The 20,738-nt window shown below is 37.4% G+C and overlaps 1 protein-coding gene across 1 annotated transcript; it reads left to right on the plus strand.

The window, feature by feature from the left end:
- The first annotated feature begins 7,222 nt into the window (after window positions 1-7,222).
- On the plus strand, window positions 7,223-9,586 carry LOC121520694 (aquaporin-1-like). Its single transcript, XM_041804270.1, has 4 exons — window positions 7,223-7,646; window positions 8,340-8,501; window positions 8,728-8,808; window positions 9,016-9,586. The coding sequence occupies exons 1-4, from the start codon at window positions 7,284-7,286 to the stop codon at window positions 9,193-9,195; spliced, it is 786 nt and encodes a 261-aa protein (XP_041660204.1). The 5' UTR covers window positions 7,223-7,283; the 3' UTR covers window positions 9,196-9,586.
- The last annotated feature ends 11,152 nt before the right edge of the window (window positions 9,587-20,738 follow it).

The following is a 20,738-nucleotide window of genomic DNA, read 5'->3' on the forward strand; positions in this document are numbered from 1 at the left end:
TTTATTTTATTCAGATTCAGATTCAGACAACTTTATTTATCCCAAAGGGCAATTCAGTTTTTGCAGTCTACCCAGACCATACATACAATCACAAACCGCCACACATTTTATGTACATTTTCATATCAGTCCAAGTCAAAAGCTGAAAAGATCCAAACATAACAGACTCGTTTCGCAAAGGCTTTTACCCTAACCTACCCAAAAGTTTGAGAAAGTTTTAGCATGTATTTCTGTTCCGTCAGATGCAGCCTCTCAAGGTAACAGTCTGCAAGAGGAAACGCTTGAGAGCCCCAAGATCCCTCTCAAAGTTACATCATGCTGAAAGCAGGTGACCGGGGTGCTCTGTGGAAATAGGATAGACACCATTCTCCCTTTTGGAAGCTATTGCACTGTTACATCAACTTTGAAACTATGATTCAAGGTTGTAAAAGTAACATGTAGTTGGTTAAAATGATTGGTGTTACAGCTCCCATGTAATTTTTGGTTTTATTTTGGCACGCTCTGTGGACAAAGCTCTTATATCAGTTTGCTGCTCTGATCCTGTACATGTGTAGGTTTTCTCACACAACATTCAATATTTTTTTTCTTTATTAACTCTGCCGAAGAGGTTATGTGATCAGCAGGGTTCGGTTGTTAGTTTGTTCGCAACATAACTCAAAAAGTTATGGGCGGATTTTCATGAAATTTTCAGGAAATGTCAGAAATGGCATAAGGAAGAACTGATTAGATTTTGGGAGTGATCTGGATCACCGTCTGGATCCAGGAATTTCAAAGGTTTCTTCACTGTTGGGAGATAGGGCTAATGGCAGAGGTCTGCGCTCTCCGAGTGCTTTTCTAGTTTTAAATGTGTAATAGAGGAAGCTGATATTTAAAATAAAAAAATCCAGATTTTCACTGTCTTTCCTGCTGGTCTAATTTGATTTTGTAGGAAAATTCAACACACTTCCTGTAAAAAATATTCACCGCCTGGAATAAATCAGTCATGGTCAGTACAATTAGGCTGTTTTGACAAAAAAAAAAGGGCAACAAAAAACCCTCTTTAATGTTTATCTACAACTATACAACAATCACTTGGGACACATTAACTGCTATCAGGTGATCCCCATTTCACTAAAGACTAATGGCACCAGTTGACTGAACCTCTGTTAAAAAGGGTCAATCACTTCAAAGGGGGGGTACTTATGAAACCACTTATTTTACCTTACATAATTTTATTTAATTTACATTGTTTTGTTGAACATCCTCTTTGGAAGCTATTGCACTATTACATCAACTTTGAAACTAGCATTCAAGGTTATAAAAGTAACATATAGTTGGTTAAAATGATCAGTGTTAAAGCTCCCATGTAAGTTTTGGTTTGATTTTGGCATGCTCTGTGGACAAAGCTGTTATATCAGTTTGCTGTTCTGGTCCTGTACATGTGTAGGTTTTGTCACACAACATTCAATATTTTTTTTTCTTTATTTTAAATGTGTAATAGAGGGAGCTGACATTTAAAATAAAATCCAAATTTCACTTTCTTTCCTGCTGGTCTAATTTGGTTTTGTAGGAAACTTCGACACACTTCCTGTAAAACGTTTTCATGCCATGGAATAAATCAGTCATGGTCAGTACAATTAGGCTGTTTTGACCAAACAAAAAAAGAACCTCTTTAATGTTAATCTATATATTACAGTCACTTGAGACACATTAACTGCAATCAGGTGATCCCCATTTCACTAAAGACAAATGGCACCAATTAACTGGACCTTTGTTTAAAAGGGTCAGTCACTTCAGAGGGGGTTTATACTTATGCAGCCACTTAATTTACCTTACATACTTACATAATTTTATTTAATTTGCATTGTTTTGTTGAAATGTTTGATTGATTTGATTTGATGAATGATTTATAAAATCGATTAAAGGGTAAAACTAGGGATGGGGATCGAAACCTGGTTCTGTGTTTTTGAAATACCCGAAAACCAATAATGTTTTGGCTCATCGATACTGCTATGGAGTCTCCCAGGCTCTGTGACATAATGTCATTTTAAGATACAACTGGTGTAAAAACTAAATCAGTCCTTACAAGGGGCGCATAAACATTAAACACATCAATATTGTGCATCACATTAGACCAGAGTGTGGTATCTTCAACTGTCAGCTTTAGGAAGAAAGACGCTGGCTACGAGTTGCATACAATCATATCCACCTGCGCTGAGAGTAACAGGCTCTCATATCCCTTACTTAAGCTGCTTCAGAACAGTTTTATTCTTCAGCTGTTCAGATAAATGCTGAAAAAACTTTGAGCAAATCCTGTTTGTCAAAAGTATTAATCCAGTGTAGAAATCCGCAGTGGAATTGACAGAATTAAAGTTAATTAGTGAACTTAACAGCTAAAGGAAAATATGATGCATTCAGGTAACCTCAGTAAATTAGATGACTGTACACTATATGTTACGATACGTTCAAATATCACATAAAAATGGGAAAAATTAGTTTTGAATGAGAAATATCAATAAATACAGTTGTGAATATGAAGAATGTGCTTATATTTGAGGGATATGACATAGATATTACAGACTGAACCATAGCTTTTGAACTCAACCACTGCTCAGCTAAGACCACTCAAGTGTAAATATTTGTCTCCATTTTGTTTTTCCACCAACCTATAGAAAAGTATCGATAGTGGTATCGATAAGGACTTGGATCAATAAGGAGTATGGATAAGGAATAATAAAAATTAACAATCCCCATCTCTGGGTGAAACATCCAAGGAGGTGAAAACTTTTTATGGACACAGGACAGGAGATATGTATCATCACCAGCCAAAACATCCTCACAGGAGTAATACAAGGTAAACAAAAACAAAAAAACAAATACATAAGAAATATGAATAGTGTTAGCAGTGAGACATTGAAAATAATACATACTGAACATAGAAATATACATAAATGAACAGGTGCATGTACTTTGACAGGAATTTTTCCAGTCTTTTGGCTCACCAAACAAACTGTATGCATGCCTGGATTATTACAACGTGACTACATCTACTTCTGTTTAAGCTAAGTGTCACCTTTGACCTCAAACATCAAGCAAACTCTTGTAATAAAAGGTTTCCTGTGACTCTGACACTGACTTTACTTAGATCATTCAGTTCCGTTGGCTGGACATTTTCAGTGTTTCTCAGAAGATGTATCTTTACTCTTCCCTCTCTGTTTGTATAATTCATAAGCATTCTCTACATTCCTCCACAAGTGGACTGAGCACCTCACAGTTCAGACTGATATGGTGATCTCAAGCAGAGTAATGTTTGGTGAACACAGAGGCAGAGGCTGAGCTGAATGGCCATGATAAGATGCAGATATCTATTATGTTGTGTGAGGTTTAACAATACAGCATTAAAAGGTGTCAGTGGTTACCTAAGGAAAGGTGAGACAACGGCTCAGACTTGATTATCAATGCATGGCAAGTAAGAACTCTGAATAAAGGATTAGGTCATTGATGGTGATTACAAAGAGGACAAGAGACATAATGTATCCTTTAATCTTCTGTTGGTATCGTTATAATTAACAGCTTCACAGTATGCCAGTGATGCAACATATTTATTTGTTAAGTAACTCTAATGGCAACCCATTACTGTACCAACATGGCAAAACCTGACTGGTAAAGTGGACGTAATTGCTTGTACATAGGTATAGGTCTTCTGAATTTATTTCACTGTTTGCATACTTTGTATATTTTTTTTCTAATCTTTATACTGTAGTACTTTTTTGCTAAAGCACTGTTACCTTATGCGTGATTTTAGTACTTGGGTTGTTTTATGTTTCCTGTACTTTGTTGGTTTCTGCCCTCACTGTCAGTGTGTAATGGAACAAGAGAAACTTGAGTTTCCTCAGGATCAGTAACATATCTAATTTAATATAATCAGTTCATCTAAATACAAATATCTTTGATTCTTTGATTACCCACTGACTCATTAAGTACTGAACACTTATCATTAGCTGCTTTAGTGTCATTGTCATTCATTGTTTCAAGGTGCTTAATCACACTAAGGGGTCACTGGAGAGTGAAAAACATGCTTACAGTGAATTCTCTGGGAATATTAACTTAAAAAAAAAAATCAGCTAATACAGTCTGAAAAAGTGAACTGAAAAAGATCTTTTTATCTTGTGCCTTGTCTGAAACCATATACGCCCATGACCGCTACTTTGAACTGTGTCAATGCCAACAACAAATGTTTTAAAGGGTACATTTCTAATGCACCACAGAAAAACAGCCATTGCAGTAAAAAACAAACTTTGCAATTTGCGGTGCATGTTTTTGCAGTTTTTCATGGCATATTTGACATGAGGCAATATTGCATTTTTTTGTCCATGTTCCCCAAAGGAGCTTTATCATAACAATTTTTTTTAGGTATTCAAATTCAAAATAACAATGATGCATAAAAACACTTCAAAGTGATCCAATTTGCATGTAGTATACAAAATCCCCCCCCCCCCCCCCCCAAACCTGATCCCAAATTTAAAATGTGGGATCAGGTTTGATCTTAATTTTCAAAATGTAAGTCAAAAAAATTAAGAATTTTTTTATTGCTATTTATATATGCTGTCCATTTCTGGCTATGTAGATACTGTATAACGATTAATAAAAATCTCAAAACTAAAAAAAAAAAATGTATATAAATCTAAGTTGTTGCTCATCATTAACATATTCATATATATTCAAGTTTACAGGCAGTATACTCCCCAAAAAAATCCTTTTATTACATTGAAGTAAATCAGTATTTTTTGTGCTTAAACTGGCTTTTTCTAGAATTAAATACTTTAAATAATTCAAAAATAAAATCGTGTGATCAGGTCTGGTCTTGATTTTAAAAATTAAAGCAAAAACTGTAGGAAAAAGTCAAAATAATGCATAAAAATCTAAGTTGTTTCTTATTATTAACATATTCTAGGCTGTGATAATCCTCTTCAAAGTTATCCAGTTTGCATGTAAATAAAAAATATGTGACAATAATGAATAATCATGTTTTTTGCACATCATCTGGCATGTATAGAATTCAATTACTAAAAATCAATTAATTTTAAATTTCCGCAATCAGGTCTGACCTTGATCAAAAAGATTAATGCATAAAAATGTTGGGAATATTTTTTTCTGCTATTTATGTACAATCACCATTTTTACACCCTGAGTCTTAAAATCAGATCATAAAGGATGCATGAAAATCTAAGTTGTTGGTCATTATCAACCAAGGCTGTAAGAATCCCTTTCATGGAAATCCAGTTTGCATGTAGTATATCAAATTTTATTTATTTATGTATTTATTTTACATTACAAACTGCAGGGTTTTGCACTTAAACTGGGATTCAAAGGGTTAAATTCTTTTAAAAAATGATGATAATAAAAAAAATATAAAAAATGTTTTCATATTCTTGTTCATTCTCATTTTGATTGAAAAATGAATGCAAAATAATTTGTTAGATAATATTAATGTTTACGATTTTTATTGTTATTTATGTATGCTGACATTTTTAGCCATCTTTTTTCCTGCCTCGCCACTCAGCTTCCATATCTTTCAACACTGTTTTATACTAATGAAGTTAAGCCTAAGGTCTGCTGCATAAACTTGAATTATCTTTGTATAAAGGGGGGTTTGGCAGGATTCAGAATCCTCCTTATTAATTGAATGGTGCTACAAACCTTCTTCTGGTCTTAGTCACATAATAATGACCTTTATTTTTAGAGAACTTTACCAGGTGCATCAAGAAGGCAGCAAAAGACAGGCAGCATCAAGAGATGCCAAACATGAAGGCTGAATGTCTACACATGCTAGATGAGCTTAAATTGAGCTGGGAAAGATGAACAACAGCCATCAGTCTTTTTTAAAAACAAAATATTTCATGATCATAAGCAGAAAAGCATGATGATAATATGTTCCTTAGAAAATCTTGTCAGCAACCACACCTGACTGACACACATTTATGCAGTTGATGACACGGCGCTGAGGAGCGTGGATCTGTAATTGACAATGTGTGACAACCTAAAGTAAAGGTTTCATAAGAGTCACTCTGTCACTTTCAGAGACCAGAATGTGCCAAATGTGAGCCCTTAGAGCTGCTGAGAGCTCCAGCGAGCACAGTTAATAATTAAAAGGTCATAAATTTGTTTAAGGACAGAACACTTTCCCTCATTTGTCTTTGATGCTGCTGAAAAACACAGAGACATCCTGTGTTGCAATGAGTCACAACTGGACGTGCTGTGCACTGTGGTAGTCACGTTGGGTGTTTTGCAAGTTGCATTTCTCCTATTTGTGTGGAAACTAACACTTATAATCCTGAAAATGATCAAATAAAAACATGTTCATGTAAAGAACACAGCCATAAAGGTCCACCATAGTAATCGCTCCGTCACATGTTGCAGTGACAAGGCTGTTGTTTGGTGTCGCTCACCTCTCCTTTTGAGTTCAGAGCCAGGTGCAGCAGACAGCTCATTTCCCAAAGTTGATGTTTGACTGCGCTCTAAAATGCATGTAATTATTGTTTAGACATGATCTTAGTTAATGAGTTATTGTGTCATACTGTCATACTCCCAAAAATCTGTCTGCTCTGTTGATGTGCATGCTACAAGGACAACTAAAGCCAGAATGCTCTCTAAAACTTTGCATTTCTCCTCTTTCTTTGTCTCTCTGTGCCGGTATGTGAGGTGTTCTTTGGGTGGTCTTTCTTGTAAATGCTTGAGCAGTAAAGGGATGAAACCTTAAATGAGTATTTAGGAGTTGTTTGCCTCCTCTCCAGCTCTGTCATGTGCTGTCAGTTGTCATGCTGTGATTAATTCTACATTTCAGGACATAAGTGTCCCAAGACTGATCATTTTACAGATGAATCACTGGCAAACTCTGGACAAGTTATGTGTAAAATTAAAGCAAGAAGACTTTTTTGCAAGGTCTGCTGTGAAACTTTAAGTTCTGGCACGAGTGGAAACTTTTCCTTTAGATACAGCTATTACTAAATCCAAGTCTGCAACCAACAGAAGTCCAAAGACCAGTCTTTAGTGCAAAGGGAGGTACTGGGACTGGGAGAGGGGCTGGAGGACAGAGAGAGGTGGAGGAGGAGGGGGGCAGAGGGAGGGAAGCAAGAGACCAGTCTTTTGGATTTCTCATTAATTCAGTGTGGCCCTCTCTTTCAGTTTTTTCAAAGCCCGCCCCCTGACCATTATCAGCTCAGGCCTTATATATGCAGCCTGGCTGTTGTTTGTGAGTACACACACTTTTCCACAGCTCAAACCCCTGCAGACACAGCCGCCAACATGAGAGAGTTCAAGAGCAAGGACTTCTGGAGGGCTGTCCTGGCTGAACTGGTTGGCATGACCCTTTTTATTTTCCTCAGCTTGGCCACTGCTATCGGGAACACGAACAACCAAAACCCGGATCAGGAGGTGAAGGTGGCTCTGGGCTTCGGACTGGCTATTGCCACGCTGGCTCAGAGTTTAGGCCACATCAGCGGAGCCCACCTGAACCCTGCGGTCACTCTCGGGATGCTCGCCAGCTGCCAGATCAGCGTGTTGAAAGCCGTCATGTACATCATTGCACAGATGCTGGGTTCTGCTCTGGCCAGTGGTATTATGTATGGAGCACGTCCGAGCACTAATGGCTCGCTGGGGCTCAATTCTGTGAGTATAACTTTTCATTTCATGGTTGTTGAAAGGACATGTGATAGTATGAGATCTAAAACATCCAAGAAACATTGCAATGTCATGCCAAATTCCCTATTTAAAGTGCCTTTCTGGTATAAACTTGACCCCCAAGTCAAGATTGAGGGGTTTAAAAGGATGTAGACACTTAATTTGGCACTGTTTGCTTTGTTCTTTAGACATTTTGTCATTGCAGGGTATTGAAAAGTGATGACATGTTAATTTAGCATGCCACAGCTGAAAGTATCTGCAAAGAAAACATGCAATGTCAACTTTTGCCAGTCTTCTACAGCTGTTTTGACAAATACTGCTCACAAAAAATGCCACACTTCTCTTAGTTGATCCACTAGGTTTTACATCAACTAAATTATATTCAAAATATTGTTAGCATCAAAATGAGATATGCCCACTGAGAGCGAAACTTTAACAACACACATGGAAAACTGCAGTTCAAAATACATCAAATCACAATGATCAGGTTTTGTACAAAAGAAAAATGAACAAAACAATGTGTTACTTTGGATTCCCTGCCAAATTTCTGTCAGCCTTCAAGGACTGGGTGCCAGCAGCAGGCAGTGGTGGCTGCAGCTGAATGGGAAGTGGTTGTTATGGGAAACTATCCATCTGACCGACACAAGACTTACAAACTGTTGTTGTTTTGGATTTTCGCAGCTCAACGGTGTCACTCCCAGCCAAGGCGTGGGCATCGAGCTCCTGGCAACCTTCCAGTTGGTGCTGTGTGTCATTGCAGTCACTGATAAAAGGCGGCGTGATGTCACCGGCTCAGCACCCTTGGCCATTGGCCTCTCGGTCTGCCTTGGACACTTAGCAGCGGTGAGTCAGAACTATACCCAGTACTGTGTAATGCTTATCTCAGATTATGCATGGCCCATTAGAGCAGTGCAAACATGCCACAGATATATTATGTTAGAGCTCTTAGAGTGGTCAAATGTCATGCTTTTTTGCTATTATAACATGTTTCTTCTTATCCCTGCCTGTTTCTGTTAAACCAGCAGACCATGTAGCTGAAGATATCCTCTTTTTTTTTTGCTTATTTCAGATCAGCTACACAGGCTGCGGCATCAACCCTGCTCGCTCCTTTGGTCCGGCTTTGATCCTGAACGATTTCACAAACCACTGGGTAAGCAAAGAGACACAGCAGCTCACATTTTTCTGCATGCATACAACACATGGAGCTTGAATAATTCAATAAGCACAACAGGCAGATGACTAATGAGTTAATCAGCTATAGCATTCCTATTGTTTTTAAATCAGACTGCCTCAAATATTGACTAGAGTAGACCTTTTAATAACAATGGGCATAGACTGACTGAGTTATCCATTGCAGGTTTACTGGGTGGGGCCAATGTGCGGCGGTGTAGCAGCAGCCCTCATATACGACTTCCTGCTGTCTCCCAAATTTGACGACTTCCCCGAGCGTGTTAAGGTCCTGGTTAGCGGCCCTGTCGGCGACTATGATGTCAACGGAGGCAACGACACTACAACTGTAGAGATGTCGTCAAAATAGTCCCCAAACAACCCCAAATACTTAGTCCTACTGAACCTGTTTATACTCCTGTAAAAAGAAAAGAGGCTCTTAAATATAGTTGAGTGTTTGTGCTTTTTTGAAATGCCAATGAGGAATGTTCTAGTGGGCCAGTTAGCATCTCTTTCTAACACACTCCCATGTTTGACTCCCACACACAAAATTTCCCCCAGTGACACGAAAGAGAGGAGGTTGGGAGATTTTTTTGGAGCAGCCGGTTGAAATTTTGTCCTCATATCAGTATTCCATGATGAGCCATGTTTTGTATTCTCTTTGTGCCTGTATCTCTTATTTTTCTGATGAGTAATGTATTATATGTTCACTCTTGAATTGTCTCTCACTTTTTTAAGTAAATAAAAGATTTGTTGTTATAGCAGTTGCTAAGCGTTTTTTTTTTCTCATTAAAAAGGGGTCAAATATAGATAAAATATCTGGTTTGTAAAGATATTTATAGATTTTTCTTTCCTGGATAATCACTACTGATGAATGAGATGAATAAAACCTTTGAAATTATAATATGAAAACAGAAATAAAGAATGAATACACTTTACAATCAAAACCACCCATATGGAGAGATAAAGGGAGAGGTTTCTGGGGCCCAGCCAAATGGGGGTCAGCAAAGTCATGGTCCATTGTAAAGTTAAGCTGTGATAACCATATTTTATTTCAAACCTGATAAATGTCCACTCATATCAAAGCAACAAAAATCTGATTTATATTTTTATGCTGTAATAGACCCTTTTTAACATTTAAACTCCTTTTCCCAAAACACAATTACCTTTTGATTGGTATTGTTAACAGTGTGGATAGGCACATTGTAATAAACCACTTCATAGCAAAGCCATTATGTGCACAAACATCAGGATGATAGAAGATAAAGTAGGAGAAACTGAGACTACTACTACTTTGATATAAAAGAATTCAGGGGTTGTGAAAAAGGAAATAAAAGGGGTGGGGGGGTTAAACAGCTGAAAGGTGGCAAGTAGCGAGTAGTGGCACAAAAGGACAAATGTTGCAAAAATGGTTTAAAGTTTTTTTTTTTTTAAATGGCAAGAAGTTTCACAAATGGGTTCACCTTGGAACTTTAAACAAAAAGAGGCAAGAAATGGGTTAAGAGGGCCAAAAAAGAGGCATAATAAGCAAAAAAAGGCCCCCAAAATTGTAAAAGTTGGTTTAAAGTACCAAAAAGAAGTGGAAATGTGTACTAACAGTCGCAAAAATAGGCAAAATGAGGTAAAGAGGGGTTATAAGGGCAAAAACACAACAAAGAAGTTGCAAAGTGCAGAAAATTTCATTTTAAGTTGCAACCAGAGACAAAAATAGGTTAAATGTTACAAATATGGGTAAAAGAGGTGGAAATAGGTATGTGTGTGTCAGTGGCAAAAATAAAGGAAAATTGGCTAAAATGGGCAAAAAGTAGCATAAATAGAAGGAAAAATGCAGAAGAATGGACTAAAGTTGGCAATGAGTGGCAAAAATGGGGCTAAAAGCATCAAACATGGTTTAAAAGTGGTTACAAATGGCAACCAAAAAAGTTGCACAAATGGGTTCATCCTGGAAATCTGAGCAAAAAGCAGGCTAAGATGGATTAAGATAAGCAATAAAGTAGGGGAAATAGTTGGGAAGTAAAACAACGGAATCAAAGTGGCAAAAAAGAAACAAAAATGAGACAAATTTGTCAGATTCCATAAATGAGTTTAAATGGTCAAAAAGTGGCAATAACAAGAAAAAAATGGCCAAAAAGTTGTAAAAAGCAGCAAAAAAAAAAAAAAAAAAGGTTAAAGTGGCAAGTGTAGCAAAAATAGGTGAAATGTTGCCAATATGGGTTAAAAAGCTGTTATTTCAAAAAGGCCAAAAGTGGCACAAATGAGTTAAAAATGTGTTAAAATTGGTCACGCAGTTAAAATTGGTTTAAAATGGCCAAGAGGGCAAAGAATGGGAAAAAGCAGCAAAAATAGACTGTAAGTGGCAAAGGGTGGCAAAAATGGACAGATGGGGGGAAAGTGATTAAATAACATGGTAAAAATGAGTAAAGCATTCCAAATGTGGTAGGAGTGTACAAAAATGGCAAAAATTGGCAAAATATTGCAAAAGTAGGTTTAAAGTGGAAAGTGGCAGACTGAGTGTTGAAACGGGTTAAAAGGGGAATTAATACACAATAAATATTCAAAGATATGATATTATCAATAAACCACAACTGGGGAGGGTTTTTCAGTGGTCCAGCCAATCCTTCAGGCAGGCCCGTATACATGGAAAAACAGATCCATTCAGGGTCAAATCAAGCTTTTATGTGTGTTAGGGGCAAAACGTTGTCAATTTCACAGCTCCCCATAATAAGTCATGAGTCTATTTACCCTGGTACTTACTCTGTGTTGATTTCAAAACATTGTTAACACTGAAAACAGTTCATAACCCAAGGTTAATCATGAGTAACTTGATTCAAAACTTTAATTATCACAAAGAAAACCATAAGATGAAAGCCCACATGAAGCATTTTAATCTGCTATGAAAAAGACTGACATTGATATGGATGTCACTTTATGATGTTTATGAGCAGATATGATTATTGGTAACAAACCCATTTGCATACCATTTCAAATGCCTACAACAGGGTTGATGTCAGACAAAATGATTTAGAGCCTGAAGAAACAGCCCTTTACTCATTTCCATGGCCAAGATTTACAGTGAGTAAAACATTTAATTGTTAAGAAAAAGCAGAATACTTGTCAGAAAAATTTACCAAACCATATCAAGGACATGATAAGCATATAGTCATGTGCATACGTTTTAGACATGTAGGCCGCTAGGGTCTTGAGAGGGTAGCTAGAGTCAAGTTCAACACATTTAGACACATGTGTGTCACTCGGCAGCCAAGGTCAAGCTCAACAGAATCTGTTATGGCAGGGCCTTTTCAGCCTCCGGTAATATGCCCAAAGACTACCGGCAGTTTGGGGGCTTTTGGGACATCCACTGCACAACCAGGGGCTCATTGCAACCCTACTTCCTGCCAGGACACTACCCTAGGCTGTGCTTACTTGCCGCATCCATCCCTGACTCCACCCTAAATGTGTGGACTTCATTTGATCAACATTTAACCCTGGTTCTGCATGGACATCCAGAGCACGACCATGGTTGTGCCAATCCTCCTCCCGACCCAGTGTTTCCCTCAGGTGGGCTTACTTGTCATTACATGCCTTCTGTAGCCCTTTGCCATCGGCTTTCTGAATAGTTAGCCGAAGCCTGTGTTATTTCTTGATTTTTATTGTGTTTTATTGTTGTATTGCACACAGTCTCTTGTGCTTCTATTTATTGTGTTGTCAATGCTGCTCTTTCTGATTGATCTGAATGTATGTCTTGACTGCTGGCTGCGAAACAAATTGCCCTTCACAGGGATAATAAAGTGAACCTTTAACCTTGAAATTCAATGTGTCCTAGAGTACTGTTTCCTTCCAGAAATATACTTCCTTTTTTGCAGAAATGTTGTAAAAAGTGCACACATCAAAAACAATATACTATAATATAATCTGCACTGCTGCCTTTCCTTTCACAGCACTTCCTGCTTTACGTGTATGTGATGACATATGATGACGTTTGTCTGCATCAGCCTATGGTGTTGTTTTCTGCAGGTCACGAGTTCCATTTGTTATTGTTTCTACATGGTCTTCTGCAGACATAAATATGCTCTAAAGTATCTGGCACACTTAGACATTTGATTGCACTGCTGTAAATAGTTTATTTTCTGCATTATTTTTGCAAATTGAGCACAATTTCGTTTTATCTTTGTTTTTGCCTTCTATGGGAGGTCATAAACGGTTAAGCATCAACTTTTTTCAAACATGCCTAAATGTTTCCACTACTGGACATATAAAACTTATTTACCACAAAGGGTACCAAAATGTACAACAATAAAAGTTTATCAGTTCTCATTTGATTTGTAGAAAAATATGGTGTTTTCAAACTTCCCTGTCTGAGGCCCTGATGTTTTTCCAGATGGTTATCCAATCATCTGATTTGAAATAGATGTTCATAAGTCTGTATTCCTGAAATCACCGAGCAAAGTTCTTTCATTTATTTTTTCAGCCAACACATTTGAGATGCCTGGGATCATTCATAGATACCAGGATAGTTATGATAAGGAAATCTAAATCTGTACCCAAAGAAATTACACACTCAGCAAATGATGTAGCACACACCATATACCTTTCATTCTTTTAGTTATTTTCTAAACTTCTCTATTTTGGGGTGTTTCAGTACTAATACAGATGCTCACATCCATTTATTGTACATTTTGTAGAATGAAAAGAAAAGACTGTATCACAAGAACTAAACAAAAATGTCATGCTGGTCATGTCTCTGTTGTATTCTAGAAACACCATACCAAAGTGTCTTATCTCATGTGTTCTAACCTTGTAAAGCAGGATTGGATTGGCCATATGCCATGTCTGTCATCAGGCAAAGCTCCAATTTGATACGATTGTGCCAGGTCTGAAAACAAACCTGACCAATCAGCATCATTTGAAGAAAAAGAGGCGTTAGCTACAGTTGGGGCTTAGTACTGGAAGCTGATAGCAATGGCTGTCAACAGAAGAAGACAATGAAATGTAGGGGGATAAGCAGGTGCAGAAGGTCCAGGCCTTTTAAGAGTCATCCTAGTGGCCACAATTTGGCAAAATTGAACAAAGTGCACCCTATGGGTTCTTTTAATTTGGCAATTTGACAAATACCATCTATGGAGTCTCATTGCAGGCCCAAAATTGACAAAGTGCCTTTTTTGGATGCTTGTTATGGTCAAAATTTGATGAAGAGCCCTCTTTAGAGTCTTCTCTGTGGCCCAAATTTGACAAAATACCTTCTTCTGGCTCTTCTTTATTGTCTAAATTTGGCAAAATACCCTTTTTGGAGTCTTTTTAGGTGTCCAAATTTGACAGAGGATCCTCTTTGGATTCTTTTCAATGGGCCAACTTTTTTTTTTTAATCCCTCGTTGGAGTCTTCTTACTGGCCCAAATATGACAAAAGCCCCCCTTTGAAGCCTTCATAGTTGTTGAAATGAGACAAAATCCCCCCTTTGGATCATTTAAGTGGGCAAAACTTGACAAAATACCCTCTTTGGAGTCCTATTACTGGCCCAAATTTGACAATATACCCTTTTTGAAGACCTCCTAGTGGCCCCAATTTGACAGGATGCTGTCTTTGGATTCTTTTCAGTGGGCCAAAATTAAAAGAAAAAAAATCCCTCTTTGGACTCTTCTTACTGGCCCAGATTTGACAAAATCCCCCCTTTGAAGCCTTCTTAGTTGTTGAAATTGAACAAAGTGCACCCTTTGGATCCTTTCAATTTTGCATTTAGATAAAAACACTGAGATCTACATTCAACTGAATTCTGGATTTAGAGACAAAGTTTTTCACCTCTTTCCTGGCTTGGTTCAATGTGGGCGGGGCAGATATGTGGGCTCATGATGTCACGAGCCCACAGTGGGGAATGACCCCGCCCCTTTAACACTACAATATAAAATCACAGAGCAGTTCATCTTAGTACAGTCTATCGTTAGCTGATGTTACTGGCTTTATTGAAAGAAAACAGTCAATTAAATGCTGTTTTTTTGTTCATTGTGAGGTAAATTTGCCAAATCTATCAGCCACAGTGGTCCATGGATCATTTAAAGCATCATAACAGAGATTGGAGCCAGAAAACGGACTTTGTCTCTCCTCTGGCACAGAGCCAGGCAGCTGCATTCTGCTCATAAGGTCAACATTCAGATTGTTAAATTTTTTACACCTGAGAGGATCATATTTCCCCTGAGTAGGTGTGGCTTCAGCTGTTACAACAGACACACCCACACCATCCTCGAGCAGATTTTACTGCTTCATTTTTCATGATTTTGAAGCTTAATTTTCTAAACTTATAAATGTTTAAGTTGACTGAATTTGATTTGGGGGTTCATAACACAGTGACCTATCATACAACAAATGTAAATACAGATTCATTTTCACTTTACAGGGTCTTTAATGGCCCGAATTTGACAAAGTGCCCTCTCTGGATTCTTTTTAAGTCAACTGCAATTTGAAAAAAATCCCTCTTTGGGGTCTTCTTACTGGCCCAAAATTGAGAAAAATATCCTCTTTTAAGCATTTATAGTTGTTGAAATTAGACAAAATGCCCCCTTTGGATACATTTAAGTGGGCAAAACTTGACAAAATACCCTCTTTGGAGCCTGCTTGGTGGCCCACATATGAAAAAAAATCCCTCTTTAGAGTTGTTTTACCGGCTCAAATTTGTAAATGTGCTCTTTTAGCCTTCTTTGAGGTCCAAATTTGACAAAATGGCCTTTTTGGGGCCTTTTTTTGAGGTCCAAATTTGACATAGAGCACTTCTGAGTGATCTTGGTGGGTAAAATTACACAAAGTGCCCTCTCTAGTGTCCTCAAGTGGGAAAATTTGACCAATCTTGTGCACTGATGCCCTAGAGCATACAGCAGGTGCCCTTTTATTATTTCCCCCCTGTCCCTCAAACATCTCGATGACACATTACTTGATACCACTGAGTTTTTTGATATCACTATTTTCTTAACCCTGAGTGTAGAGTATAAATCATAGGCCTATAAATGTTATCATGTCTCTTTTTTTATTTTGTTTATCTTTTATCACTGTATGTCGATGAATGGCAGTTAACGTTCCAGCAGTTGTTCCACTCCGAGACCACTGAAAATGAGAGAAATCCCTGCATGTCATATCTGCACCAATATTCAGAAACTTACAGTAAGTTAAATTTTACATCTCTGTAGTACAACCAAACACTGACACAAAATTAGTTAAATAGTTTAAATTTGTGATCTAGTGTGTACTTAATTGCTTAAATCAGACCTTATACATAGTGAGCACAGTGGGCCATAGATTTGCACAACCGACATTCTTCCTCATCTCACTGAAGCTGCTGTCATTTAAAGTTATGAGAAAGGACTGACAACATGGTCAACTCTGTGACACCATACGAAAATTGGGTACTCAGCTATTCTTCCAATCTTCTTGTGTTTTATAGCACCACCCATCCATCAGTCTTTGCTGACTGATGGATAGTCACTCTCACTCATGTTTTCATTAGAGGAAGCATTAAATGGCAGCCTGCCAGGATGAATACAGTCTCTCCTCAGTAGTCAAGACGTGGCACACGCAGATTTGTCTGACTCACTCTTTTGTCTGATTCAAGGAAGAGTTTAGTGCTCAGGGCAATTTTGTATTCAACTGCTTGAGCTACAGAGAGAGACATTTGGTTTTCCCACAGTTTTTGAATGTCTAGAATGGAAGACTTTCAGCACTTCTGTAAGAGACCAAGGTCATCATTGAAGTGTCTTATCTGGAAATATCCTTATCAAACAAATATTTCGAATGCAAACTCTCAACCCAAGGAGGACATGAGCAGTCACCCTCTTCACAACAGTCGTTGAAGCGCAGTTGATGAAATCTGCAGAATGCACGGTCATATGTTAGCGTTACACCCATAGGATCAGTGAGGCGTCATTGCAGCCTCAAGAGGCAAGGCTTTGAATTAAAAGGAAAATTCCTGTATTAGTCATGGAACACAAGGATCATTTGTGAGATCCAGCCTTGCATGAAGGAAAGCAGCAGTCTTCTTTGCTTTCTTGTGAATGGGGCTGATATTGTGTAGAAGCAGGAGTGCAAATGCAGTGGGCTGCTGCAGAAACTAAGTTTTATCCACCCAAGTAGTTCAATCAGGCCTGGAGTTTGCTTAAGAACAACATGACATTAGCGTAAGACTGCAATGATTGATCAAATATGTATGAGCACGTCTCCTGTGGCCTTATTTCTACTTTTGACCTATGATATGGTGCAAAAAATAAACAAACGCCTCCATGATATCTTTTCAGAAGTGTAAACCCTGTCTGAGAGTGACATACTTTTAAGTGTTTTGGCATTTTGTAGGGGTTCAAATTCAGGAGATTATTTTCAGACACATTTTTCTGCTGCTCTTGCTGTTTTTCCTTTATTTTAGGTAACTGTGACAGTGAAAGCCTTTGAAGTTTCAAGTACCACTGAACTCTGCTTAACAGACCGGTGTTTATATTGATTATATACTTGACTTGCTCTCATTTCAGCATGGTTGATTTCAGTTTGTTCATCCCATAATCTCTAAAGGCCTGAACACAATAACAATCCACTCTGGGCTTCTTCAGAGCACCAGCATCTAGATGTTATTTATATCTCCAGACAAAGAGCTGCATTTGAGTCCTATTTTTACCCAAATGCCAAGGGAGTGAACATCATAGATACAGAAGACATTTTCCTACCTTGTATTTGGGCAAAACAGAGGAGTTTTTTACACATAGCATTGTAATTAGCCATGAAAAATTGTCAATTAAAGCATATCCACCACAGCTGCTTGTAAAAACATATTTCAAGTAATTACAGTGTACCATTTTTTTTTAACCACAGCAGACTAAAAGGCATAAGTATATCTTTTTCAAAACTGTGTCTATAAATCACATCGTATCAACACTTGGTATGTTTATCTACTTAAGTCAAATAAATCCTTCAAATATAAATTAAATAAACACTGTATTTCTTTTTTAACCTGGCTTGTCAGTAACAACATAATGTGATAAAATACTGTACAATACAATAAGCGATTTGATACTATATGATGTGGTACAATAGGATGAGATAATGACATGACACAACAAGACATAATAAGACACAAAACATGACACAATACAATACTATATGATCTAATATGATAAAACACAGAATGATAGATGCCATATGATATGATGCCATGTGAGATGATATCATATGACGCAACACATTGTGATATGCAATGCAGTTTAATACAAAATAATGCAATACAATACAAAGCAATATGATAGAAAAAAGTGTAGTATTATAATGTCATACCAGATGATGCAATATGATAGAATTCAAAATGATGAAGACTAATGCAATACAACACAATACAATATGGTGTACTATGATGCAATGCTACATTATGCAGTAAGCTGTGATACAATACTATATGATGAAATACTATATGATAGCGTAGTGTAATATGATACATTACAATCCAATATCATATGGTACAATATGATATGAAGCAAAACATGAGACACCATGAGATACCACACAATGCAACATGACACGTCATGGCATAATACAATACAATCTAATAACAGGTGATATGATATGGCACGTTATGGTACAGAGCGATGCGATGCGATTCGGTGTAATGTAGTGTGGTACAAGACAATGTGAGGAGAAACAATAGATACAAAGTTATGATATGGTATGATGACATGACATGACATGATGTGACTTGACAGATACTGTTTGATATGATATTTATATCATATATTATATGATAAATGACATCATATAGTATGATGTTGATAAGATATAATACCATATGGTTGATATGATTTGATATATATGATATATGATAGATATGATATATGATTATATGGTATGATGTGGTATATGATATACAATCTGATACAATATTATTTGATACATATTATGATTAGATATGGTAAGATATGATAGGACAGTTTTATGATGTATGATAGATGATTATGATATGATTTGATATGATATAATATTACAGATGATATGATATAATAGATTTTTAACATTTTAAGTGTTTTGTTAGTTGTTGCTTCATTCCCCTCATACCTAGCTAATGTGGTTTAAATAGTGATAAAGGAGTAGCATTTGTGATCACTGCTGTCAATCCTGGCGTTACACACTATTGTATTGCACTGAAAAGGTTCTTAGAACTTTACTGATCAGCCAAAAAATAAGGTTTCATGAGATTTCATAAGGATCAAGGTGTCTCAGAGAAAACATTTATTTGACATGTATTTTGATTTTATAGTGTCAGCCATCTGTTAACATACTTGCTCATGATCTGAACTGCACCAGAGCTATACAAACTTAGGTTTCTCTTATGAGAAGATGTAATGTCATCCATGTTGTTGTTATACAGTTTATGGCCGGCAAATGTAAAGTAGCATTCTATGTAATGCCACCATGTTTACATCCTGTGTTTTTTAAACATGCCCTGTCCCTGTCAGAGATACACATCAAACGACAGTTTCATTCATCTGGAATGGGAGATTATGACATTGAACTTTACTTCCACTGCATCATTTCATTTTTATAGAGGTAATTTTATTATGTTTTTCTACCATTCTTTTTGCACATTATTGTTTTTGTTGTTATAGCACACTGGGCCAGTCCTGGTGCACATCGATTTGCTGACTGATGTGATAATTATCCTATAGCTCACATTCAGTCAGCCAACTCATGTGGAATAGATTACAGTGTGAATGTACAGCATGTACAGAGCAGAAGTTTTTGCATTCACGCTCTGACCTCTCCACTCTCTGAAAGGAAACTGCGAGCTGAGCACAGCAGGGAGACATGCAGGATGATAACACCCCCCCCAACTCAGAGTCTACACGGGTGTGCAAGGGCGAGAGGCTTGTCAAATCCTCAGCAGTATGGAGACACTAGCAGACATGCACGTACCAAGAGTTGTTATCCAATAAATGAAACTTTGAGGACTTGAAGGCCGAGAAATCTGCTCTTACTCAAAAGATAAACAGCCATATATTTCTTGGATTATCCCTCTTTGCTCTTATCCTATTAATTTTATTACTTCACTCCTCTTTCTGCAAGTAATGAATCTGACCTCCCCTGAGCTGTGCTTTTATCTCTCATTTCAGGTAACCTAGCAGCAAATACTATTAAGTTAGACCTGTATCTGTAATGCAGTCTTTGTATTTAAGAAAGTAAAGTCAAGAATATAAAGAAATAAATCAAAATGAATTTGATGAAAATGGTGCAAAAAGCAGTTTCTTTTTTCTCTGGGTGTAACATTATCATCAGAGTCAAAGGTGATGCTTTGACAGTCTGTCCCCCTTTTTTTCAAGCTGACAAGATGACAAGAAGCAGCATGACTTTTTGACCTCAGCATCCATTCACACAGAAAAAAAGCAGAACAAGAGGCTGGTTTCCTCATCGTAAATTCAAAAGGTCCCATTTCCTTCACAGCGGCATGCGACACATGTTCACTTCAGTGCAGCTAACCCTGCGTGACACATACTCAGAGTAGAAGAGGAAGATTGAGGGATAGATATACTGTTGCCAAAGAGCAGCAGTGAGCACCCTTCACATATCTGATGGATGTCCTTGATTATTTTAACACTTCACATGTCTGGATAAGAGACAAAATAAAGAGAGTAGGTTCTGTCATGTTAGTATGGATGCATTTGTTTCAAGTCCTGGACAGTTTGGAAGATTAAATCAAGTTATAGCAACTTTAAAATTTAAATCTACATTTGGTTTGAGTATGGATTAAATCAGTGGTTCCCAACCTGCCCCCATTTTGAAAACAAAATATTGATTTTCTGCTAAGTATAAATGCCTGATTAGGTGCCATTTTATTGACCAGAGTCTCTAATTCAAAGCAGTAAGTAATTTTGAGAAGGAGGCTGTAAAGGTGGGTGGCCTTTAA

The sequence above is a fragment of the Cheilinus undulatus genome, linkage group 13 (genome assembly GCF_018320785.1).
Source record: "Cheilinus undulatus linkage group 13, ASM1832078v1, whole genome shotgun sequence".
NCBI classification, from domain to species: domain Eukaryota; kingdom Metazoa; phylum Chordata; class Actinopteri; order Labriformes; family Labridae; genus Cheilinus; species Cheilinus undulatus.